Source organism: Trichoderma camerunense (assembly GCF_050948025.1).
Source record: "Trichoderma camerunense strain CBS 138272 chromosome Unknown V8C40scaffold_1, whole genome shotgun sequence".
Taxonomy (NCBI): Eukaryota; Fungi; Ascomycota; class Sordariomycetes; order Hypocreales; family Hypocreaceae; genus Trichoderma; species Trichoderma camerunense.
Window position 1 is genome coordinate 2239925 of NW_028145369.1, and position 20597 is coordinate 2260521.

Consider the following 20597-nt stretch of genomic DNA (forward strand, 5'->3'; position numbering starts at 1 on the left):
CATGATTTTGTGGTGAAGGGAAGTTCTATTGGGCCTCGTGACTATGAAATCCGGGGTACCTCTTGTGACGCTGTCCGTGACCGTTAAGATACCGTCTCTTGTTTGTTTGCCTGCACGATGTGCCGTGATATACCTCATATGGTATATGCCATTCCCCCACTACATGACGCTTCGTAGGAGCCAAGGTCTAGATGTTCGGATTAGCGCCCCAATGGTCATTATCGGAGGGAGGAAAAAAAATCTCCGCAGAGACAAACAACAGATAGAGTACGGTGAAGTAGAACAAGATGGCAACATACCCAACGCCGCTTCCAGTATGATTGTAAGGCGGGCCATGCCGCTGTTTGTACATAGCTGCAATCTTGGATAGCGTGATGCCCTAGTACCATGAATCAATCACCTGGATCTTGGTATCTCGCTAAGTGCCGTTTCTCGCGTTTGAGGTCACATTGCTTGCATGGGCCAGCAGGAATTTGCAGCAAGTGAGCGTGAGTTTGCATGCTTTTGTCCATCCATCATCCTGCGCAATACCGAGCTTGATACTGGTATCCCCGATCTTGTCTCCCTCAATCTTATACGGAAGAGTCAATGGGACGCCCGTTGACTCTGTTTGCTGTTGAACAAAGACGCCCAGTTGCCGAACTAGCTCGAGGAAACCAACCATTGCAGTATCGAATTTGCGGTGCATAAACGTGAGCCCAAGCGGCATGTCTCCTGAGCTGTACAACTCTAGGACCGATTTCTTCGGAGGCGCATGCATCGCCCGACCTCCTAACCTACTGGATGCCGGGTTGGGCAGCTCGTACCGGATGATTTTGGAGGTGCTCCCCAACGGCACCGGTTCGTACCCTTGGAATTTATACCCAAGCTTATCAGCAACTGTCACCAGCAGGAGCAGCGCATGACCCCAAGCGGCATTGACTTCTGGCCAATCCACAGGTTTATTGGAGAGCCTGCCTAGGCGCAAGCCGTTGATGGTAGCAAAGCTTCCGTCGTGGCTGATGCAAAAGGTGTCGTTGTAGACATTGGATCGTTGTAGCTTCTCAAGCAGCTGCGAGTCATTGTTATACTTCGCGTTTATGCTGTCGCGCTCAGCCTGGAAGTCTGCCATTTTGGTGGCAAAGGCGTTCCTTTCCCTCCAAAAGTTCTCCTCTTCCTTGTCTAGTTGTCGAGACTCCTCCTCTAGTACCCATATCTCCTCATCCAGAGTATCCTTCTCAGCTTCCAGCCTTTTCAGCTCCTCCATTGCAGCGGTCTTGTCTTTCTCTGCCTTCTTCAGAGCTTCTTTCCAAGCCTTGACGTCCTCTTCGCTCGGTCGATTACTTTGGACATCTTTCAGGTATTGGACATATGCGTCTCTTTCCTTGGATGCGGAATCGAGTTTCTTTTGGAGGCCTTCCACTAGCAGTTCGGTACAATCTACACAGACTGGGTGATCGATGTCGGATCTGGCGGACAATATTTCGAATAGCCGGTTTATTTTGTCCAAGTCATCCCCTTTATTTACCTGAGGCTCGTCTTCGGGGGCTCCGTTTGTGCTAGAGCCTCGTCGGCGCGGGGGGATTATTGCTCGTTCTTTCTGCTGTTGCTGAGGCGATAGAGGATGCCCAACTTGTGACTCGGTTAGATAGATGAAGGACATTGTAGCGTCGCGGGGCTGGCCGCCCCGGTATCGCTTGAAGGTCGGAGCAGTAGCATTCTGCGATACTTTATCGTAGAGTGACTTTCGTGATTGTTCTTGAGCTTGGAGTACTGATGGTCGCGGGGTTGAGGCTTTGGTCGCTGTTTGCGAAGACGATGTGGCTGCTGTGTGACAGGACAGCCAGATTAGCAAATGCGCATGCTCTCAGCTACACTGAAGTTGACACTTACAAACAAGGAGATCATATGCGGCTGGGTTGAGGTCGTCGAGAGAGCTGTCCAGCTTCAACGGCTGGCGGCACTTTTGGCAATGCATCTCGATGGCTTGGTGGCGGAGAAAGATGGGAGAGGTTCGTTTGGTTGCGAGTCGAAGTGCCGTTTCATGCTCTGGTTGTCATCTATATAGGTAAAGAGAAGGAAACCTGCCTGAGGTGGAAAAGATTTGCTGCGAGGAAGAGTAAATGCTAATGTTGAGTCTAGATAAGTTGTATCAATACATGGTGGAAACTTGTAGTATCAGGGTCTGGCTCTTTGACCCTGTGACGCCATGGAGATTGAGGCGCTGCACGCCCCGCTATACTGCCTGTGGCACTGGCGCATTTAGAGCTTAGTTGCTTAGCTCCAGAGTGATCAGTGGCCTCACTGCACTGTATTTGCAGCTTTCCTAGAGGTGCAGCCACTTAACGCGCCGCTGGACGGAATCGCGACGCGAATGCGCTACTCCATCTTTGTGCAACATCCATCTCGTTGCTCCCGCAACCATCTTTTATCCAAGCTCCGAGTGCCGCATTTTCGGCCATCTTCAACTCCCCAGGTCAGGTCGCCAGGAGGTTGGCAGCCCGCAGCGCCCAAGACTGGCACAGTCTCAATATCCTTTTTATATCAATTGACAATACTTTTTCTCTCTCTGTATCTTATATCGATCACCGCAATTTGGGTTTAATCTAGCTATGGAACCTCCGGCAAAGCGCCGCCGCATGAGCCAGTGGCTACTGGACAAAGAAAATGCCGACGAAGACGATGAGCTCGCCTCTCAACCTTTCGAGGTTGAGGCGAAGCGAGATCCAGATTACAAGCTTTCCGTCGAACGAGCCTACGCAGACCAGCGATTTCAGATTACCATGGCGCATATCTTCGAAAAGTATGGCCGTGACTTCGACGGCATTGGCGACGAGATCGATCTTGTGACAGGCGAGATTGTCGTTAACAATGGCCATGTTCGCAATATGCGCGACGAAGGAGACGTTGGAGATGGTCTAGCAGGCGACCTCGCGGACGGGGAGGATGACGAAGACGAAGGAATTCTGTTGGAGGATCTTTTTGATGACGAGGAGGAAGATGGAGACGAGGTTAGGGGACAAGAAAAGAGCCAGGGGGGTTTTGGAGCGAAATCACAGAATATCAACGATATGGATGACGACGAGGAAGATCGGATAATACAGGGCCGCGAGGCGTCTCGCGACTCACATTCTACAGCCCTTGTGCTGGGATCATCGTCAAGAAACACACTGGACGTTTCTAGAGCAGTCGCACGCAGTTCACTATATGCGGCGAAAGGTTTTGCGTCTCCCACGGAGCTACCCTTTGCTTCCTCTCCATTCTCGTTCGACCGATCACCATTTGCCACGGAACCTTGGGGCTTCCCTGGCCAGTTCGCTGATCCATTATGGGATCAACCCGAATTATTTGCAGTCCATCAGCCACAAAAGCAACAATTACCAATCAAACCTAGTCGATATAATTTCCCTTCGCAGAGTGGCGAAAGCTCAATCTGGGCGCCCAATTCGAAATTTCGAGACAATGAAGATAAACCCCTTCAATCAGCATTCACAAACACCTTTGGGAAGCACTTGCTCACAAGGAGGAAGAAAATTATCAGACATCCATTGCTGCTGCCGCCTACGAAGCCTGTGGATGATGAGAGCAGGAGAGGAGAGGAGGAAGAGGAGGAAGATGAAGATGTGATTCTGACCGGGAAAAGATATAAAGAGAAGCAAACTACCGATGACACCTCAGCAGAGCCTGCTAGGCAGAGCAGTAATTTGCAACCATCCAAGAGCTTAGTGAGGAAAGAGGCTGAAGAAAGGGGAGGGGAAGGAACTTCGAGTGACAGCGGCTACAAGTCCATGGGAAGCGCTCGGAGAAGCAGGAAGAGAAAACAGAGGTCAGGCGAAGACTTGACCAGAAATGAGGCTTCAGCTACACCCTCTGAGAGTTTAAAGAGGGCCTCTAATCCACAGCCCAACAAGCTTTCGCACAAACTCAAAGAGCCAGACCAAAAGGCATCGCTTATTGAACTACCTGACGAGACCGATGGACGAAGGCGCTCTGGACGGACGAGGAAACAGGTTGAATTCCTGAACAAGATTTCTTGGGCTGAAGCATTGGCAGAACGAAGTGCTGAGAAACACGACTTATATCACGAACATGGAGAAGCTGAGGGGCCTGAATCGGCCCCGGAATATGAAGAGCACCGTACCTTGTCAGAACCAGAGACTGATTGTATCCCGGACTCGGCTGACGAAGAAGAGGAGGAAGAAGGAGGAGGAGAAGGAGAGGATGGCGATTCAAACCCCCAAATCGATTTGTCTATTCCACACGAAAGCGAAGCTCGCCAACCAGAAATTGCTAATCAACCCCGTGCGCAAGTACCAGCTGGGTTTCTCCGCAAGCCTGTCGATTCTGGTTGCCTTCTTTCGGACGACGAAGCCCCTACCTTGTTGTCCAAGCCGAGGAAATCTGCCCCCCGACGTATATCAATCAATACACTTCCCTTGCGGGAGATTCACGATGTCGAGGCTAATTCGAGAGCTGAAGCCAGCTCCTCAGATGTTGGTAAAGAAAGGTTGTCAGGTTATTCTCTCAAAAAGCGCATGAGCACGAAAAATGCCATTATAAACTCGTCTCCCACCGCGCATAAGGGAGGCATCGGACGCCTTGACATTCCATCCGAAGAATCCAGCGGCGAGGCACCATCACCCTCCTCTCCCACTCGCTTTTTGTCTCGAAACACTCTCGAGGTGTCCCTAGATGATACGCCTCAGACCTTAGAAACCTCAGCAAAGAAGGCGAGGAATCAGTCTGCAGTCATTCCGAATTCAAGCTCATCTGCTAGTGAAGACCCGAAGGCCATAACCTCTACGCAGAAGAGACGTCGCTCGAAGCCAGTAAAACATATAGCCGCCGTCACCGTCATTGATGATAGCTCTTACGAAACATTCGACGACCTTTCTCATACCGAATCTTCGCCGCTCGCCAAGGCTTCTCTGCGCGTCGAGCTAGCTCTTCCATCTCCCCGACGCACTATCTCGCCTCCCGAGGAAGTAAATCAGGCACTCGCACAATCTCCCTCAAAAGGACCTTCAAATTCTCCGTCGAAATCCCCTTCAAAAGGAGCTTCAAATGCTCCGTCGAAGTCCCCCTCGAAGAGCCCTTTAAAACGCGATTCGCAGTTGGCCTCCAGCATGGAGGTCGATAGACCCTTGCCATCGTTGAGCAATCCGCCCCAGACACCCCGTCGGCATCGCTCCTTGAAAGTCCCTTCTTCTCGACATTCCATCCTATCTTTGCTGTCTGATGATGAAGACGAGGGGATTGACGAGCTAGGTCGCAATTTGACTGCGATTCCCAAGTTGCTAAGTTCCGCGACGCAGACGACTGCACGCAAAGTGTGGAAGTCCAGCACCCTTACTAGAGAGGTGTACCATACTCCGGTCAAGAAAAGGCCGTCAGAGCCCGTCAGCCCTGGTAGTATTATCAAGACGCCTGGCGGCACACTGAGGGCATGCGGGTTGGATGGATATCGATGTGGACGAGATTTCTGTTTTACATGTCTATAGAGCGTAGCTAATGCGAGGCATTGGGAAAAACAAGCGAGTGGGTAGGGATTTACAGGAAATCAAGTGGCTGGCGCAATGGAGTAACATATATCGGGAAAATATTTTTTCTTCTTTTTCTTCTTAACAAAAAAAGAGACGTAAAAAGGCAGTGTGAAATGGCAATATATTACCCGCTACCTCATATTAGGTACCCGCAAATCAAATCAAGTGTTCCAAGTCGTTAACAAGAAGCGCGAAACTATGGATGAGAATCCCTCCCCCTTACCCTCTCTTGACTCGCACCCGAGTTTGTCAAATGCCCGAATTTCCTGAAACGCCGTTGACCGACTGAGTGAGATACAGCTCCAGAGTTCATGAACTGGAAAGGGATAAGGGAAAGGGGGGTGAGTTAGGGAAGAAGGGGGAAGGGGGGGATGGAGAGGTTTGTCCGCTGTAGTCATTTCCTAGCCGCTTGCTTTCTTTCTCATATCCAGCACTGAATATTGTTGTTCCTGTCACACTTCCGCAAAAACGTCAACATAACAATTGCCGTCCATCGTAGTCCTTTTGCCCTTCCCATTGTTTTACCCATGGCGAGTCCCTCCTTGCACATATTCTGTCTTATCGAAAACACATAAGCTTTATTAGGCAGTACGGCCAAATAGCTAGAGTTATCTTCAAGAGGCAATGATTCAAATGGCATGGATGAGGGCAGAAGAGCAAAAGGAAACGCGATACTCGAGATGGGAAAATAGGAAAAATAAATCAATAAATGGGCTCATTTGTGTCTTCAGGACTTGTACGGTCCTCCGTTAGCGCCGATCAAGTTCTGCTTGAAAACTTCAGGATCCCGAACAGGGTTGAAATAGGCATGGGCCTGGGCCTCCTTTGCAGTGAGACGCTCCTGTGGAGAGGGAGTTAGTATTATAGTCCGCAAAAGAAAGAAGAAAGAATAAGACGAACCTGGTGATCGTAGCGTAGCAGCTTATCAAGGAAGTCGATGGCTTCGTTAGAGACAAAACGCTGGTTTTCCGATGTGACAAAGCTATGCCAAGGCTTCTTCTGGAACCGTCCCAGAATATCATCATACTGTGCATCCAACTCTATTTCATACTTGTCAAGGTAGTCAAAAAGATCGTCTGTGCCAAGGACCTTAGCGATCTTGACTAGCTGATCCGAGTTGCTGTTGCCGTGGAAGAATGGTTCTTTCCGGAAGATCATGGAGGCAAACATGGCGCCGAGACTCCACATATCGAGGCTGTAGTCGTACTCCTGGAAATCGACCAGCAGCTCGGGTCCCTTGAAGTAACGAGATGCAACACGCACGTTGTATTCGGTTCCAGGATGGTAGAACTCAGCCAAGCCCCAATCAATCAGACGCAGCTATTGATACCCCACAAAGTTAGTACACATATACATAGATAAGCACAAGGTGATTGATTGATTGATTGATGCTGGCTCAACCGGAAATGGCAACGCTGCGATACCTTTCTGTTCTCATGGTCGATCATAACGTTATGAGGTTTGACGTCTCTGTGCATGATTCCCTTGCTGTGGCAGTAGTCCAGAGCCTTGAGCAGCTCCAGGATGTAGAATCGCACGTCAAGGTCGTTGAACTTGGGGTACAGGCTTCGGAAGTCGGTGTTGTTGACATACTCGAAAATGAGAGACGGTGTCTTACTCTGCAGGGCACCAGGACGCATTCCCGCGTCTCCCGTCAGCTCACCGTAACACGCATAGTAGGCAATTTGTGCTCATTAGGTTACTGACCTGAGAGTCTCGCACGACATCGAGCAGCGCAACGACGTTTGGGCCACCCGCCAGATTCTGCAGGATCTTGATCTCTCGCTTGATCTTCTTCTTCTTAACAGGCTTGAGAACCTTGACGACGCACTTCTGATAGTTGACGACGTTGATGCCCTCAAAGACCTCGGAGTACTTGCCCCGGCCTGTGCGTAGATTCTCGGGTTAGCCACGCGTGCCGACGCGGCAGCAGAGGGAACAGATTCCAGAGCCCGGAGGCCATCACAACGTACCGATCTTGCGAACGACCTCGTAGTTCTCGAGAACTCCCCAGCCTGCCGTCCATGTTAGCGCCTCCCGCATCGCTCGCGTGGTGATTGGGATTGGGTTTGGGGCAACTCCGCACTGATGTTGACGCTGTCGTAGTCCCAGTAACTACGGGGCATGTTCTGGTTGACGTCGGCGTAGACGCGCGCCATCTTGGGCAGGCTCGGTCGCGGATCAGCGACGCAATGAGGATAAGGGAAAAAGGATGCTGGCGATGTCCGCGCGGGTGCTTCAGGCGAGGATCTCTCTTGATCTCTAGCGACAGAGGTGAGAATCCAAAGGTGGGATGTGCCGCCCGGCCAGGCCCCACACCGGCGCCAGCGGCGAGCGGCCATTGGCTGCAGCGCTTATCGCTTAGCCGATTCTGCTACGGGCAGAATTTTGAAAGCTGAGTCAGGATTCATTGCACTGGGATTCTGCGATTCCGTGGACTCGATCGCCGCATGTGAACATGGCGGCAGTGCTTTTGTGGCTCCCAGGCCGCTCCCAGGCTTAGCACCGCAGATCTGCTCCAGTGCTGCTTTGCTAGTTACAGATTCGATGGATCACATATAATGGACTGCTAGGCTCATGCAGCCAGTTCTAGGTATTACCTGTTGCTTACTCCGGCTGCCGCCTAAACCAGCCTGCTGCTCTGAGAAACGCCCAGACATCATCACATGAAAATAATTCGAGCTTGGCACGGATATGTCTTTGCTTCATCATTATATAAGACTTGATGTAGAGACATCTGGTATAAGCAGCATGCCGGTCCATAAACATCATCATTGGTATCATGATAGGTAGCCACTTCACACATTCGTTACCGCCCACTTCGTACCTTGCCTGACGCCGAATCCATCCCAGTTGAAAAACAATCCCTACTCAGAGTTTTCATGTTAGTCTAGGTGCCAACCCCAAAATAAGCAAATGCCAAAACTATGAAGTGGGCTGTGTAGCCTCAGAGAGAAGATTATAAGAGATTTCGTCACGCCGCTGTTGTCAGCCCTCCCCAGGTTTGGTCGTTGGTTCTTCGGGCCTCCATGCGCGATCTGACTAAGGATGACGATACAAAGGTTCTCATCATATTGCGGTAAGGTGTTGAATAGCAAAAGTAGAAAATGAGCTTACTTACTAGTCGAGATGCCCTGGGAACGCGTTAAGAAATAAATTGCAAATTGCTCAATATGATGCGATAATATCCGCTGACTGGATAACACATGAATGGCTGCTCGTTAAACCTGCTATGAGCTTTGCCATAAAATGGCTTCAATCGTAATCGAGGGTGTCGAGTCCAGCTTCGACCACGTCCCAGGTACGCTTCCGCAAGTCTGGCTTGGGTTCTTGCTCCCCCCCCTTGGATTTCTTCTTTTTCTTCTTGTTTCGAGAACCGGCAGGGGCACCTGATCCATGCGGAGAGGCGACGTCTGTTTCATTTGCGGAGGCATCTCGTGGCAGCTCTGCTTTAGATTGCGATTGCTTTTCTTGTTGCTTGCGGAGCTCTCTGAGTTCCGAGTGTCGGAATATGGCAATCTGCTCATCTGTAAGGGTTCTTTTCACACCGTCTTCGTAGTAGCCAAGACCATCGTCCTCCTCTTCTTCCTCCCATTCTTCGTATAAATGAGCCTCGGAGGACTCTTGAGGTGGAAGGTTTGTGAAACTTTGACCGAAATCAGCGGTGGCTACGCTTGAAAAATGCCTCTGTTGGAATTGTAGTAATTCGTCGCTTGTTATTTGTGGTATTTCGAACGGAAGCTCGTTAATCGACATCTTGACGCGCATCCATAGGTCAAAGAATGGTTTAGGCGGCCACGACTAAAACGCGGGATTGAGAAAACCAAGCTGTTGCGTGGTCACGTGCTCCGCCTTGCAGCCCAACATGGTCGATCAGGATATATTGACGAAGCAGCCAAGAGTGTTTGAGCCATGCGCATACGCCAAAGGAGAAAAGTAAGAAGGAAAAGAAGAACTAGACTGAGCTAGGCCACTTTACTCGGCTCATGCGAGGTGAATCTAAGTAGATCGCAGCAAGGCCAATGCACTTTCAAATGCACGCATAACCTCATCATCTAGGTAGTAGTTATGCCATTAGCCTGATGATGGAATCAAGATGATGGGAGCCTATGGATACTCACAATGCTGCTGCTTCTGAGCCATTCTTTGCTCAGAAATGTTAATATACCGTTGTCGCGTTTGAAGCCGCTTCACCGCGCGCTTATCATCATGAGCTGATGCAGCCGAGGACCACGCTTCAAAGTACTATATATGCATAATGGTTTTGTTTAGTATAAGTCATGTTAATAAAATAGGGCAGAGTGGCTCACCCTGAAGAGACTTTCGGCCTCTTTGAGGACTTCTCGTTCCTGTCCCTCTGCCTCCGCCAGCGCCTTCTCATACCGCGCTTCAAAATCATCCCAGTCGAATGGCTCCAGAACGGCGGGGGGATTTGGCGTCGCTGTACCGTTGCGCTGCTCGGCGGGTTCAGGCGTCTTCGTGCGTGTCCGGCGATGCTTCTCGACATCCAACACAGCTGTATCATCCTTGCCGGCCACCTTGGTCCCATAGACGGGTAGACGGTCCTCGCCGTTGGGCGATCTCGGTGAAGGCGAAGCCATGATGGAATATGGCGATGCTTGGGCTGCGGTGGAGCTGAAGTGATGATCCTTGCACCTGTGACTGACAGCCTCTCTGGCGCGGCTGCGAAGGGGCAAGAAAGGGGGCTTGTGCTCCGTGTTGGGTTGGCTGTAACTGGAAGGGAGACTGAATCAAGTGCGGAGCCGGTCCGGAGAGGCGCAGATGGTGTGCTGTTCACTTGAATGGACGCTTGCCAGTCGCGCGTCTTGCGAGGCCGCCACCTGTTTCGACACAAGCCTGACGCTACACGCGGGTGGCGAGAGGTGCCCCCAAGTTGAATCAGAACAAAGCCGTAGCAAACGAACAAAGGAAATAACACTGCAAAACTGAATTGCGAAGGCGGAAAAGGACAGGCAGCGATATCGCAGTGACAAGGCGCCGCTAGTTGGTGAAATAGACGTCAGCCTGGATAATTAACGTTTGGATGAACAGAAAAGTCCCGGACGGCAGAAGGCAAATGCCAGCCCAGTTGACATCAGGATGTGGAAATTCCAGGCAGCGCTAGCACTTCCAATCAACAACACCGCGGTGGAGCTGCAGTGGGTGAAGTTTACAGGCGCCAAAGGCTCTCCAGGGCTTGTAAGCTCTGATACAGGCGGGTGCCTAGGCGGGCCAGCTGGAAGCTAGTGGAGAGCCGCCCTAGCGTTCCGGGCTTTGGACCGTTGACCTCGTCGTTATCGCACCCCGTGATCTCATCGATCTTCGTTCTTTAAAGGACATGACACACGCAGTCATCTGTCCAAGCATCGCTCAGAGCAGGCCGCTCGCATTTTAAACCTTTCTCTTTCATATAATCCGCTACCCTATATGTAGAGACGCTCAAACCCGACGACTTGTTCACGCATCCGGCTTCCTTTCTCGCCCCTACTGTCGGCGCCTCTATCGGAGCCTCTCTCTCTTCAGCCATCTATCTACCTATCTGTACTTATGCAGACATCCCACGTCTGCATCCCGCCATCTACCTGGTACCGCATAGAATCAGCGCGCCATCTCACTCTCCAGCTCTAGCAGGATCCGCCAACTGCCTTCGACATGGAATGCGACATCTGCCACCGCCCGCATGACGCCCAGCGCCGGCCGTTCTTGTGCGCTGTAGATGCTCGCAACAGAATCTACGAAGGCCGCATGAAGAACCTGCAGCTCATAATTGAGAACGACACGCTCAAGGCGCAGATTAACGAGCTTTTGGCTGACAACACCCGGCCAAACAAGCACTCCTTGGATGAGGTCATCTCACACAAGCAGGCCGCCGAGCAAAAGACTGACCAGATCCTCGCCGCCGCCGAACAGCTTCGCGGTGACATCAGAGCTGCCAGGGATGAGATCCAGGCCCGGAAGGCGGCGCTTGCTCGGCGAAAGTCCGATCTAGCCTCTGTCTCGGCCGGTCTAGCAGAGCGGAGGACCAAGCAGCTCAAGGACGTAGAGAAGTCGATCTCAGTGCTCAAATTCCGATGGTCTCAAACTGCCGAGGATACGGCTTCTACTCGTACTTTCTTATGTGCGGAAGCCGTTCGGCTCTACGGTCTTAAAAGAGTCGCGAAGAAGGGCATCACGGGGCGCTACGAATATAGTCTCGGCAGGGTTCCCATTGTGGACCTTACTAGTATGGACTGTGAGTCTTCCCCATGTTTCCTTTTATTTCCCATGCTTTTATCTACTTCTCTGTTCTTGTCCATCTATATAGAAGAGTATAAGGAAATAAGAGAGATATATACTCAGAAATCAGAAGACGAGAAAAATTACATGAGAGGAAATTGATGAGAAGAAGAATGAGAAAAAATTACAGGAGAAGAAAGAGAAGAGAGAGTATAAATGACAGGACAGAAAAAGAGAAGAGAGAGAGAGGATAAATGACAGGACAGAAAAGAGAAGAGAGAGAAAAAATTACAGGACAGAAAAAGAGAAGAGAGAGAAAAAATGACAGGACAGAAAAAGAGAAGAGAGGAAAAAATGACAGGAGAAGAAAAAGGACAAGAACAGAAGAAGAAGAAAAGCCCGCCCCAGGAAACCTGCTAACTCCTTCACAGCCCTTTCGCCCGAGGTTATCTCAACCTCTCTCTCGCACGTCGCCCACGTCCTCATGCTGGTCTCCCATTACCTTTCCATCCGCCTCCCTGCCGAGATCACCCTCCCTCACCGCGATTATCCCCGACCAACCATGTTCACCATCCAAAACTCATATCGCCATGGCGATAGTATTTCCTTCCCCGGCAGTCTCGTGACTGCTCCCCTCTCTGATACCCCCTTTGCCAACTCCCACATCCCTCGACCTCGCCCTCTCTTTGTGGATAAACCACTACCACAGCTCTCCAAGGAAGATCCCGCAAACTATTCCCTGTTCCTTGAAGGCGCCACGTTGCTGGCTTATGATGTAGCCTGGCTTTGCTGTTCGCAAGGCGTGTCCGTTGGTGATAGGACTTCGTTTGAGGATATTTGCAACATGGGCCGGAACTTGTATAACCTTTTGATGAACAACCAATATTCAGGCGTCAACAACTTTTCTCCGGGAACGAATGACCATATTGGAGGCCAGAACGCCGACGAAAAGCGGACTTGGATCGGCCGTTTTGCTCATGGCACGACCTTCTATTCCCTAACCAACGACGAAGGAACCGAGTTCATCAAGTCCTTCAAGCTCCCCAACCCCTTGAAACTCGCCGATAAGCTGAAGAAGAAGCTTCTCGGAGACGCGCCCGCGCCTGATTGGGAGGTCCTTGGCGATGACGAATGGAAGGACGAAGGCTTGGCTGGAAACGGGGCGTTTGATCCAAAGGCGTTGGGAAACAAGAATGGCAGTCTTGCTGATGTGAAAGACTCGCCTCGGACTAGCAACTCGAATGGGTGGATGAAGGTGAAGAGTAGATGAGAGACTCTAGACCAGTATGAGATGAATGACTTTTCCCACTTCGAAGATTCTTGCCTGGCTGTGATGCTCCATGTTGGCTTTGCCACCTTTTTTTTCTTTTGGTAGCGTGCTGATTGCTGAACATTTTATGTTCAACTTCTTTTTGCTTTTCGTTTTGGTACTCGTTCTGCCTTTTTTGGCAGAAAGGCAGTTGGACATTTTATGTCCAACATCTTATTTCATTTGGTTTTCGTCATCTTATTGCGGTCATTTGGAGGCTGGGTAACTGAACATTTTATGTTCAGTTTCTTCCTTTTTGTTTCGTCATCTTTGTGCTGCTCTGCTTCGGCAGGAAATAGTTAAACATTTTATGTTCAACCTTTCTTTGTGGCGTGTGGCGTGTGTCGTGTGCGTGGATGAATGTGTGTTCGTAGTCGTGTATTTGCGAGTGTGTTCGCTTTCTTTGCGACTCTTGGTCGGTGTCGTTTGGCAATTGTGATTGGTATTGATCAATTGCTAGGCTGTGTCCGAATGAAGATCTTGGAGTCTGTCTTCATGATTCGGCAGCGAGAAAGATGATAAATATTCTTATCAAGACAGGCCAGACCCAGCCGGTACAGTATGCAGGTTGGCTGGCTGGCTGGCTGGTTGGTCCTGTTTCTCTCTCTTGTTCAGATGAGCGAGCTTGGTTTATTTGTGGTTGCCATAGCTCGTCGTCTTTGTTTTGTCCATGGGGTTGGTCATAGCCTGCTCCCAATTCGCGAAATTATTATCTCTCTCGTTTGGGGCCAATCCAATGTGAGGTGATCACAGAGGAGGGCAGCCAGACACTTGTTTGTCATGACCTGCTCCCAATTCGTGAGATTCTTTGCTCTCCCGTTTGGGGCCAATCCAGTGTGAAATGATCACAAAGGAGGGCAACCAGACAAAATTTCCCCAGGCAATGGTTTTCTCGGATGATGACTCGTTCGAAAGGTTGTAGGAGTGCCAGCAAACCTGCTCCCAATTCGCGAGATTCTTTTCCCTCACGTTTGGGGCCAGTCCTTTCGGAGGGCGGGCTGTGGCGTTTGCTCCAGATTGTTCGTAATTCTTAAAGTGCGAAGTTCCTTGATCGGTGAAATCATCCAAGAGGCAGCCATGTGTGACTCGTTACCAATTCGAGGGATTCTTTTATCCTCCCGTTTGGTGCCAATCCTTGCGGAGGGCAGTCACGGCTGATTTGTCCAAGTCGCAAGGCAAAAAAAAGATGGTTGCCTTGGATTGGTTGGTTCCCAGCGTAATGATTGGTTCAGCTGGAGGTGGCAGACATCAGACCAGAATGAAGTAAGTCTGTTCAACTCAATGGTAACTCAGTGAACTTTGGTTAGAAAGTTGAAACATGTTTTGAGTTGTGTCCATTGAGGATCAGTCCTGGTATGAGGTCGATGTCCGCCACCGTGTGAAAAATAACCCAAGAGATTAGATGACGCCCATGATATAGAGAAGTATGTCGTCTCTAATCTCTGGTATCAAAGAAAATCTTGCCGAGATATTAAAAGAGAGTGATTTTATCTCTAGCAAGTCCCCGTTTTTGTGTGTCGTATCGTGATATGTGATTCGACACAGAGCTGAGAATCATCGTGCAGATGAATGTAATTGAAGTCAGATAACTGCGTGATATCCGATGATTCTCAGTGTTTGGGAGGGTCAGATGCGAAATAGCGATTCGATGTTGATATAATCTCTGACCCTCCCAAGTTCCCCATTGATAAAATGTGTGATTGTAGGAGGATCAGGCCATGAGAATAATGGATGGGCCCGATCTCTCCTCGTTCGATTCGCACGGTTTTCCTCGATAAAGTTGTGTGAAAATGTCTCCGGTTTTGTTCGTCAGAGGGTAGAAAGGTAATTGAATCGTGATACCCTCCGACAAACATGTGCGAATGCGAATATTTTCCCCAATTGTGTGCGTCAAGGGCGAGAGAGCGGTATTTGGTTTGGCCCTCGACACACTAGACAGGAATCTTGCAAGGCTTGGGTGATGTAAGTGAAGCCTGATGATAGTGATAAATGTTCGCGTTTATCCCCTGTCACTATCATGTGCAGATTCCATGTCTCATTCTCGAAAGCAAGATCGTCGTCGGATCACAACTGCGAGCCTTGCGGTTTTGCAGTCGCCATATGATTTGGTTGGTCTGGTCTGGTCTGGTCTGGTTTGAAGAAGTACTCAAGAAGTACTCAAGAAGTATGGTGTATGAAGAAGATGATGTATGAAGAAGAAATACTTCATACGAAGCTGTGATTTTTTGTTTGTGTGTGTGAATTGGAGAAAAACTCCAATTAAAGAGGCATCCCATGTAGGATGGCAGCTTGTGTCATGAAGTGTTTCGCTCGAAGTCGCGGATCGTATGCCGAAACACTTCGGAAGTGGTAGTTTGTTTGTTTGTAGAATTACTCCATATGAAGTGGCATTGTGGTTGTGGAAAGAGTCTTTATGAAGAGTCGCCACAATACCTCATATGTAGAGTAATGTGTTTGTGGAAATGCTCCTTGCGGAGGAGCGGAAATGCTCCATAAAGGAGCAGTCTGTGTGAAGCAGCTGCTTTGCTAAAGGCGGCAGCTTTCGAAATCGTGTGTAATCAAACGGTGACCAAACCGTAACCAAACCAATAATCCTCCTAAATCTTGCCCTCAAGAGTGCTCATGTCCCTGTCATCAACGCGATATGAATTGAAGAGTTGCGGATGGACAGAGACATGAATGCGAACAGGAAAGCAAAGCGTCAGCTGAAGCTGGATTGACGAAGTAAGATATACCAGAAAGTAAGGATATACCAGAAAGTAGTTGATGCTGGCTTCTGCTTCTGCTTCGCTTTCCCGATCGCGGTGCTGACTGAATGTTCGTCGAAAGCACATCGTAGAATGAAAATTGTCGACGTGCTTCGACATCATTACAAAGTGAAATGCAAGCGAATAAGTAATTCGGATTGTCTTCGCTCGCGATTCCAACTATTGTAATGATCCCCGAATTTGTCCTAGATGTCGAATGGTGTAAACTGATGTCGACATCTTTGGACGTCTTGGGAAAGACTGCGGCGATAGACGACTGGATATAAAGAAGATCATCTGTGCCGACTGTGATTGGTTGCGTCTTTCCCAAGAAGTGGCGAGCCCCTTTCCGTTCGGTGTGACTGAGCGTTCGATGACAAAGGTGAGCAAAGCCAAGAATGCTGCATAGGTGTATGTCATGTTGCTCGTCAAGAAGAAGAAGAAGAAGAAAAGGCCGAACGGGAACAAGTCCTCGAAAGAAGGGGCTCTGGTTACATATCATCAAAATGGACGAAACGTTTCCAACAAAAACCACAAGCAAAGAAAGTGATAGATGAGTGTGTGTGTTGTTTGTTGAATCGCTTGTCCAAAAATAGCAATTAAAGCTCTCGGTGATGGTCGTAAAAGAGAAGTGCCAAAACATATCCTCACAATATGTATAGATTGACAGAGGGCGAATGAAGCAAATTGGTCGGCGAATTATGAATCAAGAGTATTCGCGTCCAAGTCTCTGACAGAAGACATTTTGCTCGGTGCCCAAAAACCATCTGAATCCCTCAAGAGAGCCAAGCTCAGCTGCTTTTCCCGGCTGTTTTCCAATATGATTGTCTCGTGTGTGTCAAGAAGAAGAAGAAAGTTTGACACGGTTGCGCTCAGCTCCAAGAGTAAGAAGAGGAGTGATTCGACCTGCGCAGACAAGATTCTCAAAACTTTGAAACGAAAGAAAGAAGTCGGAGTCCAAAGCCGGAAATCAAGAAAAGAAAAGAAGAAAAAAGCAGTCGTCGAGCTCGAAATTGCTGTCCATCGTAGTATCATCGAATATTAAAAATTAAAAATTAATATTAAAAATTAGTCGGAAAGAATGAGCCCCATGCTCATCTTTCGTCTGCGTTGCCTTCACGCACAAAACCTCGCCGAGCCTCACTGTCTCGAACCGCCTTCATAACGGCAGGCGAAGCGAGCATCACCCTCGCCGCTCCTTCATCTTCGGCATCCACTCCACCGTCAGCGTCACTTCCAGCGCGAGACATAGCATGGAAGGACTGCGGAGATCGGAGAACACACACTCTCTCCGCGGCGTCTGGTGAGCGAATGAGAGCCGAAGACTTCTGCGGTCGCTTGGGGTGAAAAATGGAAGCAGGTTGGCGCCTCCTCATGACGTTGCGCAGATCCCTTGCCAGGCTTTCTTCCTTCTGCATCCTCACAGCCTCTGGGTCGGGAATATTGGCTTGCTGCGGCAACGGGGTCATGGGGGCGGGAGTCGCGGGCAGAACAAGATTTCCGCCAGGGAGAATAAGTCCTCCCATCCTGATAGGCGCGACCTCAACCTGAACCATTCGGTTTGGCTCGGGGGTTATCACAATCGCCGGTACGTTGTCTGGAGCCGGGGTCTCAGTCGTCGGTAGTTGCTCTTCAGCAACTTCTCCAGAGGCCAGGGTGGTGTCGTCGTCGGGGGACTCGGAACTACCCGCCTGGTGGTGATCCTCTGGAGCTGGCTCTTGCGCCTCCATGACTGAGTCCGGTCCAGAAACGGAATCTCTTGAGGCTGGATCCTCTTCCGAAAGTTCGTCAGCGGCGCTTTCGGTCGTAGGATTGCCTTCGATTGTCCGGGAATTGTCGAACAGCTGGTTCAACGAAAGATTGGTGGCAGCACCAGAGTCAGACGCGTTCACCATGTCAGGGGGAAATGCCCATAAGGGCACGTCGCCCGAGTCAAGTGAAGTCGATCTCGATCGCGAGGAAAGTGACAATCGGTCTGGTGACATGCCGAGCAGGGCGGCCATTAAATCCCTTTCTTCAAAGGCGGCCCACATCTCATCCTCGAGGGAAGGTCCAGGCGAGGCTACCACGAGTAGCTCACCTCCCTCCGAGCCTCTTGGAGACATGCTGCGTGTCGTCAAACCGTCAGACACGACGCCCTGCTCATTCCAATCTTCATCATCGTCTCCCATATACGGCAGTTGCGGGGGCAATGCCTCATGCTGGAGAGTATCCGGAACAGCATCCGGAACAATGTCGTCGACGGGCTCTTCGGGTTCCGTCATCTCGATGACGGGGGGGATTGGCCCGTTGAGCTCCATCGTGTTGTCGGTGGGGGGAGTTGACTCCTCCGGCTCTGCCATGTCAATGACGATGACAGGGGGAATTGGCCTTTGGAGTTCCACCATTTCGACATCTTCCTGGGATAGTTGCTGGTCCGTGATGATGACGTTGCCGACATCCAAAGTAAGAGTCAACTGAGCCAAAGCTGCAGTTATAAACTCTACCTCGGGGTCGGACCCGCTGCCGCTCAGGTCCATGGAGATCATGTCTTCATCCAAGCTAGAATCCCAAAGGACGCATGGATCGAAGAACATGGGGAATGGCTCCACGATAGTGACCGAGTCGTCGTCAGAATCAGAAGCTGGAGTCGGGATCCAATCCGCGTCTCGCATTTCTTCGTCATCGTCCAACGCTTTGGCGTCAGGAACTGCTGTTTGGGCGTCCACAACAAGGGTATTTAGCCACGCCTCGAACTCCTCAAAAGAAGCATCGGTGGTGAAGGCTTGGTCCGCTTGGGTGGTGACGCCGGCGAGGAGATCGTCCATCTTGCGATCTAGGAGGTCGGGGTCCATGTTGGCGTACTCATTATCCCCCAGGAGTGTCTCGTAGTCAGCGACTGATAAGAGGTCATCCTACTGGGCCTCGACAACAGGCTGAGCACTCTCGACAACAGGCGACAATGACATGTATCCGCGGGTATCGTAGTGGCGACCAGGTACCTGACCAGCAGGAGACCGTGGGGCCACAACTTCCAATGGCAGGATACGCTCCGGTGGGTTGGAGTATCCGCGGGTATCGTATTGGTTACCAGGTTCCTGACAAGCAGTAGACCGTGGTACCAAAACTTCCAATGGCAGGATAGGCTCCGTCGAGTTGGAGTATCCGCGGGTATCGTAGTGGTTACCAGGTTCCTGACAAGCAAGAGACCGTGGTGCCAAAACTTCCAATGGCAGGATAGGCTCCGATGGGTTGGAGTAGCCACATGTAGATGTAATAAAGAGGCCAGGTACTATTCCCTCAAGGGGTTCCGCGTCAGTCATCTCAACGTCGAACTCCTCCTCATACGAGGTCTTGTCCTCCGTGAGGCCTTCACCTTCATCAGCCTCAAATGAGACCTCCAGTTCCTCGGTGAAACCTTCTCCTTCGTCAGCCTCAAATGAGACCTCCGGTTCGTCGGTTTGGACTGCGTGGATGTTGAGCAGGCCGTTGCCTTCCTCCTCGTAAGAGGTCTCAGGTTGGGCCGCTTCGGGTACCGTGGCGCTCGACTCGGACACTGGGCCTTGGCCGTCCTCCACAAATGTGGACTCGGGATCCTCGGCGAAGCTTTCACCATACTTCTCATACGAGATCTCTGGTTCCTGGGCTTGGGTGTCGATATACAGCGGGCTTTCGCCGTCGTCAACCACAGATGTGATCTCGGGTTCCTGGGCCAAGCTTTCACCGTACTCCTCAGATGAGGACTCGGGTTCCTTCGCTTTGCTGTCTTCTTCATCTCCGACTAGACTTTCACCGTTGGACTCTTCATGGTCCGCGGGTTCCTGGGTCTCTATAAATCCGCTGGTAGTCTTGACGTCTTCGGCGACGTTGTCCGACTCGGGAACAGTGGGCCAAGCAGAAACCTGAACCACCGGGGTGGGGGTCTCTCTTGACTGAGGCACTGGTTCGCTGTCGAAAGGCGTTGGCTTCGGATCGTTAAGCTGCGCAGCGGCGATTCTCTCTGCTTCCTTTTTTGCCATGATTTCTGCACGGCACTCCTTCACAAACTTCTTCAATCGTGCCCGAGATTGCTCCTGCTCTTGGATGGAGGTCTTCACCAAGCGGCGCGGTCGCTTATCCCGAAAGATAGCTGCAATACCAGCTTGGTTAATGCCGAGAGGAGGGCGAGATAATCTCGAGATGAATGTCGAGTTTCCAGAGGCGGCAAGGAGCCAGATCATGGCGCGATCGCCGGGTGATTCTAGCTGCATGGGCGAGTAGCATTTGGCGACATATTCCAGGTCGAGTTCGAACTCCATGGCGTCATGGATTCGGCGGATTATGGCGTTGGCGGCAAGACGAAGAACCCCCATCAGTCCGACCCAGATTGTCAAGACAATGAAAGGGAAGGCCATCAGGAACCACGCGAGAAATGCAAAGTCAATCGCGAGATCGACTTCGCGACGTAGGTCAGCTGTCGCGGCGGCCCAGGGCTTCCAAAGCCAAAGCAGTGAAAGCCAGGACATGGCGGCGACAACAAAGTTCTTGTCCGGGGCGAATGCTACAACAAAGGAGAGGTAGATGAGAACCGATGGCCACAAGGCGGTGACCAGTTTCGTAAACAAGCACACGAGAAAGAGGAAAGCCCAGATGGGCAGGAAGATAGCGGGATCACCAAGGGAGGGGGACTTGGGATACGGAACGAGGGTGAAAATGGTAGAAAACTCCATCTTGTCTGTCAGAATTGTGAGGTTTGTTCGTTCGCTTTGTGTGCGTGTTTGTGTGATACTTTGATGTGATGATGGTAACTTGAAGAAGGAAGAGAAGAAGAGGAAAAGTAGAGGA

At 50.6% G+C, this 20597-nt stretch overlaps 7 protein-coding genes across 7 annotated transcripts; 2 read left to right on the plus strand and 5 right to left on the minus strand.

Moving 5' to 3' along the window:
• Positions 1–278: 278 nt before the first annotated feature.
• Positions 279–2037, minus strand: V8C40DRAFT_13522 (beclin 1). The gene is made up of 2 exons (XM_083211113.1): positions 1873–2037; positions 279–1806 (listed from the first exon to the last, which is right to left on the minus strand). Exons 1-2 carry the CDS (start codon positions 1955–1957, stop codon positions 419–421), a joined length of 1473 nt encoding a protein of 490 aa, XP_083079329.1. The 5' UTR covers positions 1958–2037; the 3' UTR covers positions 279–418.
• Positions 2038–2404: 367 nt separating this feature from the next.
• V8C40DRAFT_230542 (uncharacterized protein) lies at positions 2405–5640 on the plus strand. Its single transcript, XM_083212732.1, has one exon. The coding sequence runs from the start codon at positions 2592–2594 to the stop codon at positions 5478–5480; it is 2889 nt and encodes a 962-aa protein (XP_083079330.1). The 5' UTR covers positions 2405–2591; the 3' UTR covers positions 5481–5640.
• A 609-nt stretch (positions 5641–6249) lies between these two features.
• On the minus strand, positions 6250–7681 carry V8C40DRAFT_272172 (kinase-like domain-containing protein; the record flags this gene model as incomplete). Its single annotated transcript, XM_083220323.1, has 6 exons — positions 6250–6363; positions 6423–6842; positions 6947–7141; positions 7230–7408; positions 7496–7537; positions 7609–7681. 6 exons carry the CDS (start codon positions 7679–7681, stop codon positions 6250–6252), a joined length of 1023 nt encoding a protein of 340 aa, XP_083079331.1.
• A 1096-nt stretch (positions 7682–8777) lies between these two features.
• Positions 8778–9278, minus strand: V8C40DRAFT_260646 (DUF3807 domain-containing protein; the record flags this gene model as incomplete). The annotated part of the gene is made up of 1 exon (XM_083219167.1): positions 8778–9278. One exon carries the CDS (start codon positions 9276–9278, stop codon positions 8778–8780), a length of 501 nt encoding a protein of 166 aa, XP_083079332.1.
• A 181-nt stretch (positions 9279–9459) lies between these two features.
• On the minus strand, positions 9460–10213 carry V8C40DRAFT_13593 (uncharacterized protein). The gene is made up of 2 exons (XM_083211122.1): positions 9833–10213; positions 9460–9767 (listed from the first exon to the last, which is right to left on the minus strand). The coding sequence occupies exons 1-2, from the start codon at positions 10121–10123 to the stop codon at positions 9630–9632; spliced, it is 429 nt and encodes a 142-aa protein (XP_083079333.1). The 5' UTR covers positions 10124–10213; the 3' UTR covers positions 9460–9629.
• A 642-nt stretch (positions 10214–10855) lies between these two features.
• V8C40DRAFT_230548 (Atg4 domain-containing protein) lies at positions 10856–13046 on the plus strand. Its single transcript, XM_083212733.1, has 2 exons — positions 10856–11754; positions 12170–13046. Exons 1-2 carry the CDS (start codon positions 11175–11177, stop codon positions 13006–13008), a joined length of 1419 nt encoding a protein of 472 aa, XP_083079334.1. The 5' UTR covers positions 10856–11174; the 3' UTR covers positions 13009–13046.
• Positions 13047–16888: 3842 nt separating this feature from the next.
• On the minus strand, positions 16889–20482 carry V8C40DRAFT_279433 (uncharacterized protein; the record flags this gene model as incomplete). The annotated part of the gene is made up of 2 exons (XM_083221230.1): positions 16889–18672; positions 18718–20482. The coding sequence occupies 2 exons, from the start codon at positions 20480–20482 to the stop codon at positions 16889–16891; spliced, it is 3549 nt and encodes a 1182-aa protein (XP_083079335.1).
• Positions 20483–20597: the final 115 nt, after the last annotated feature.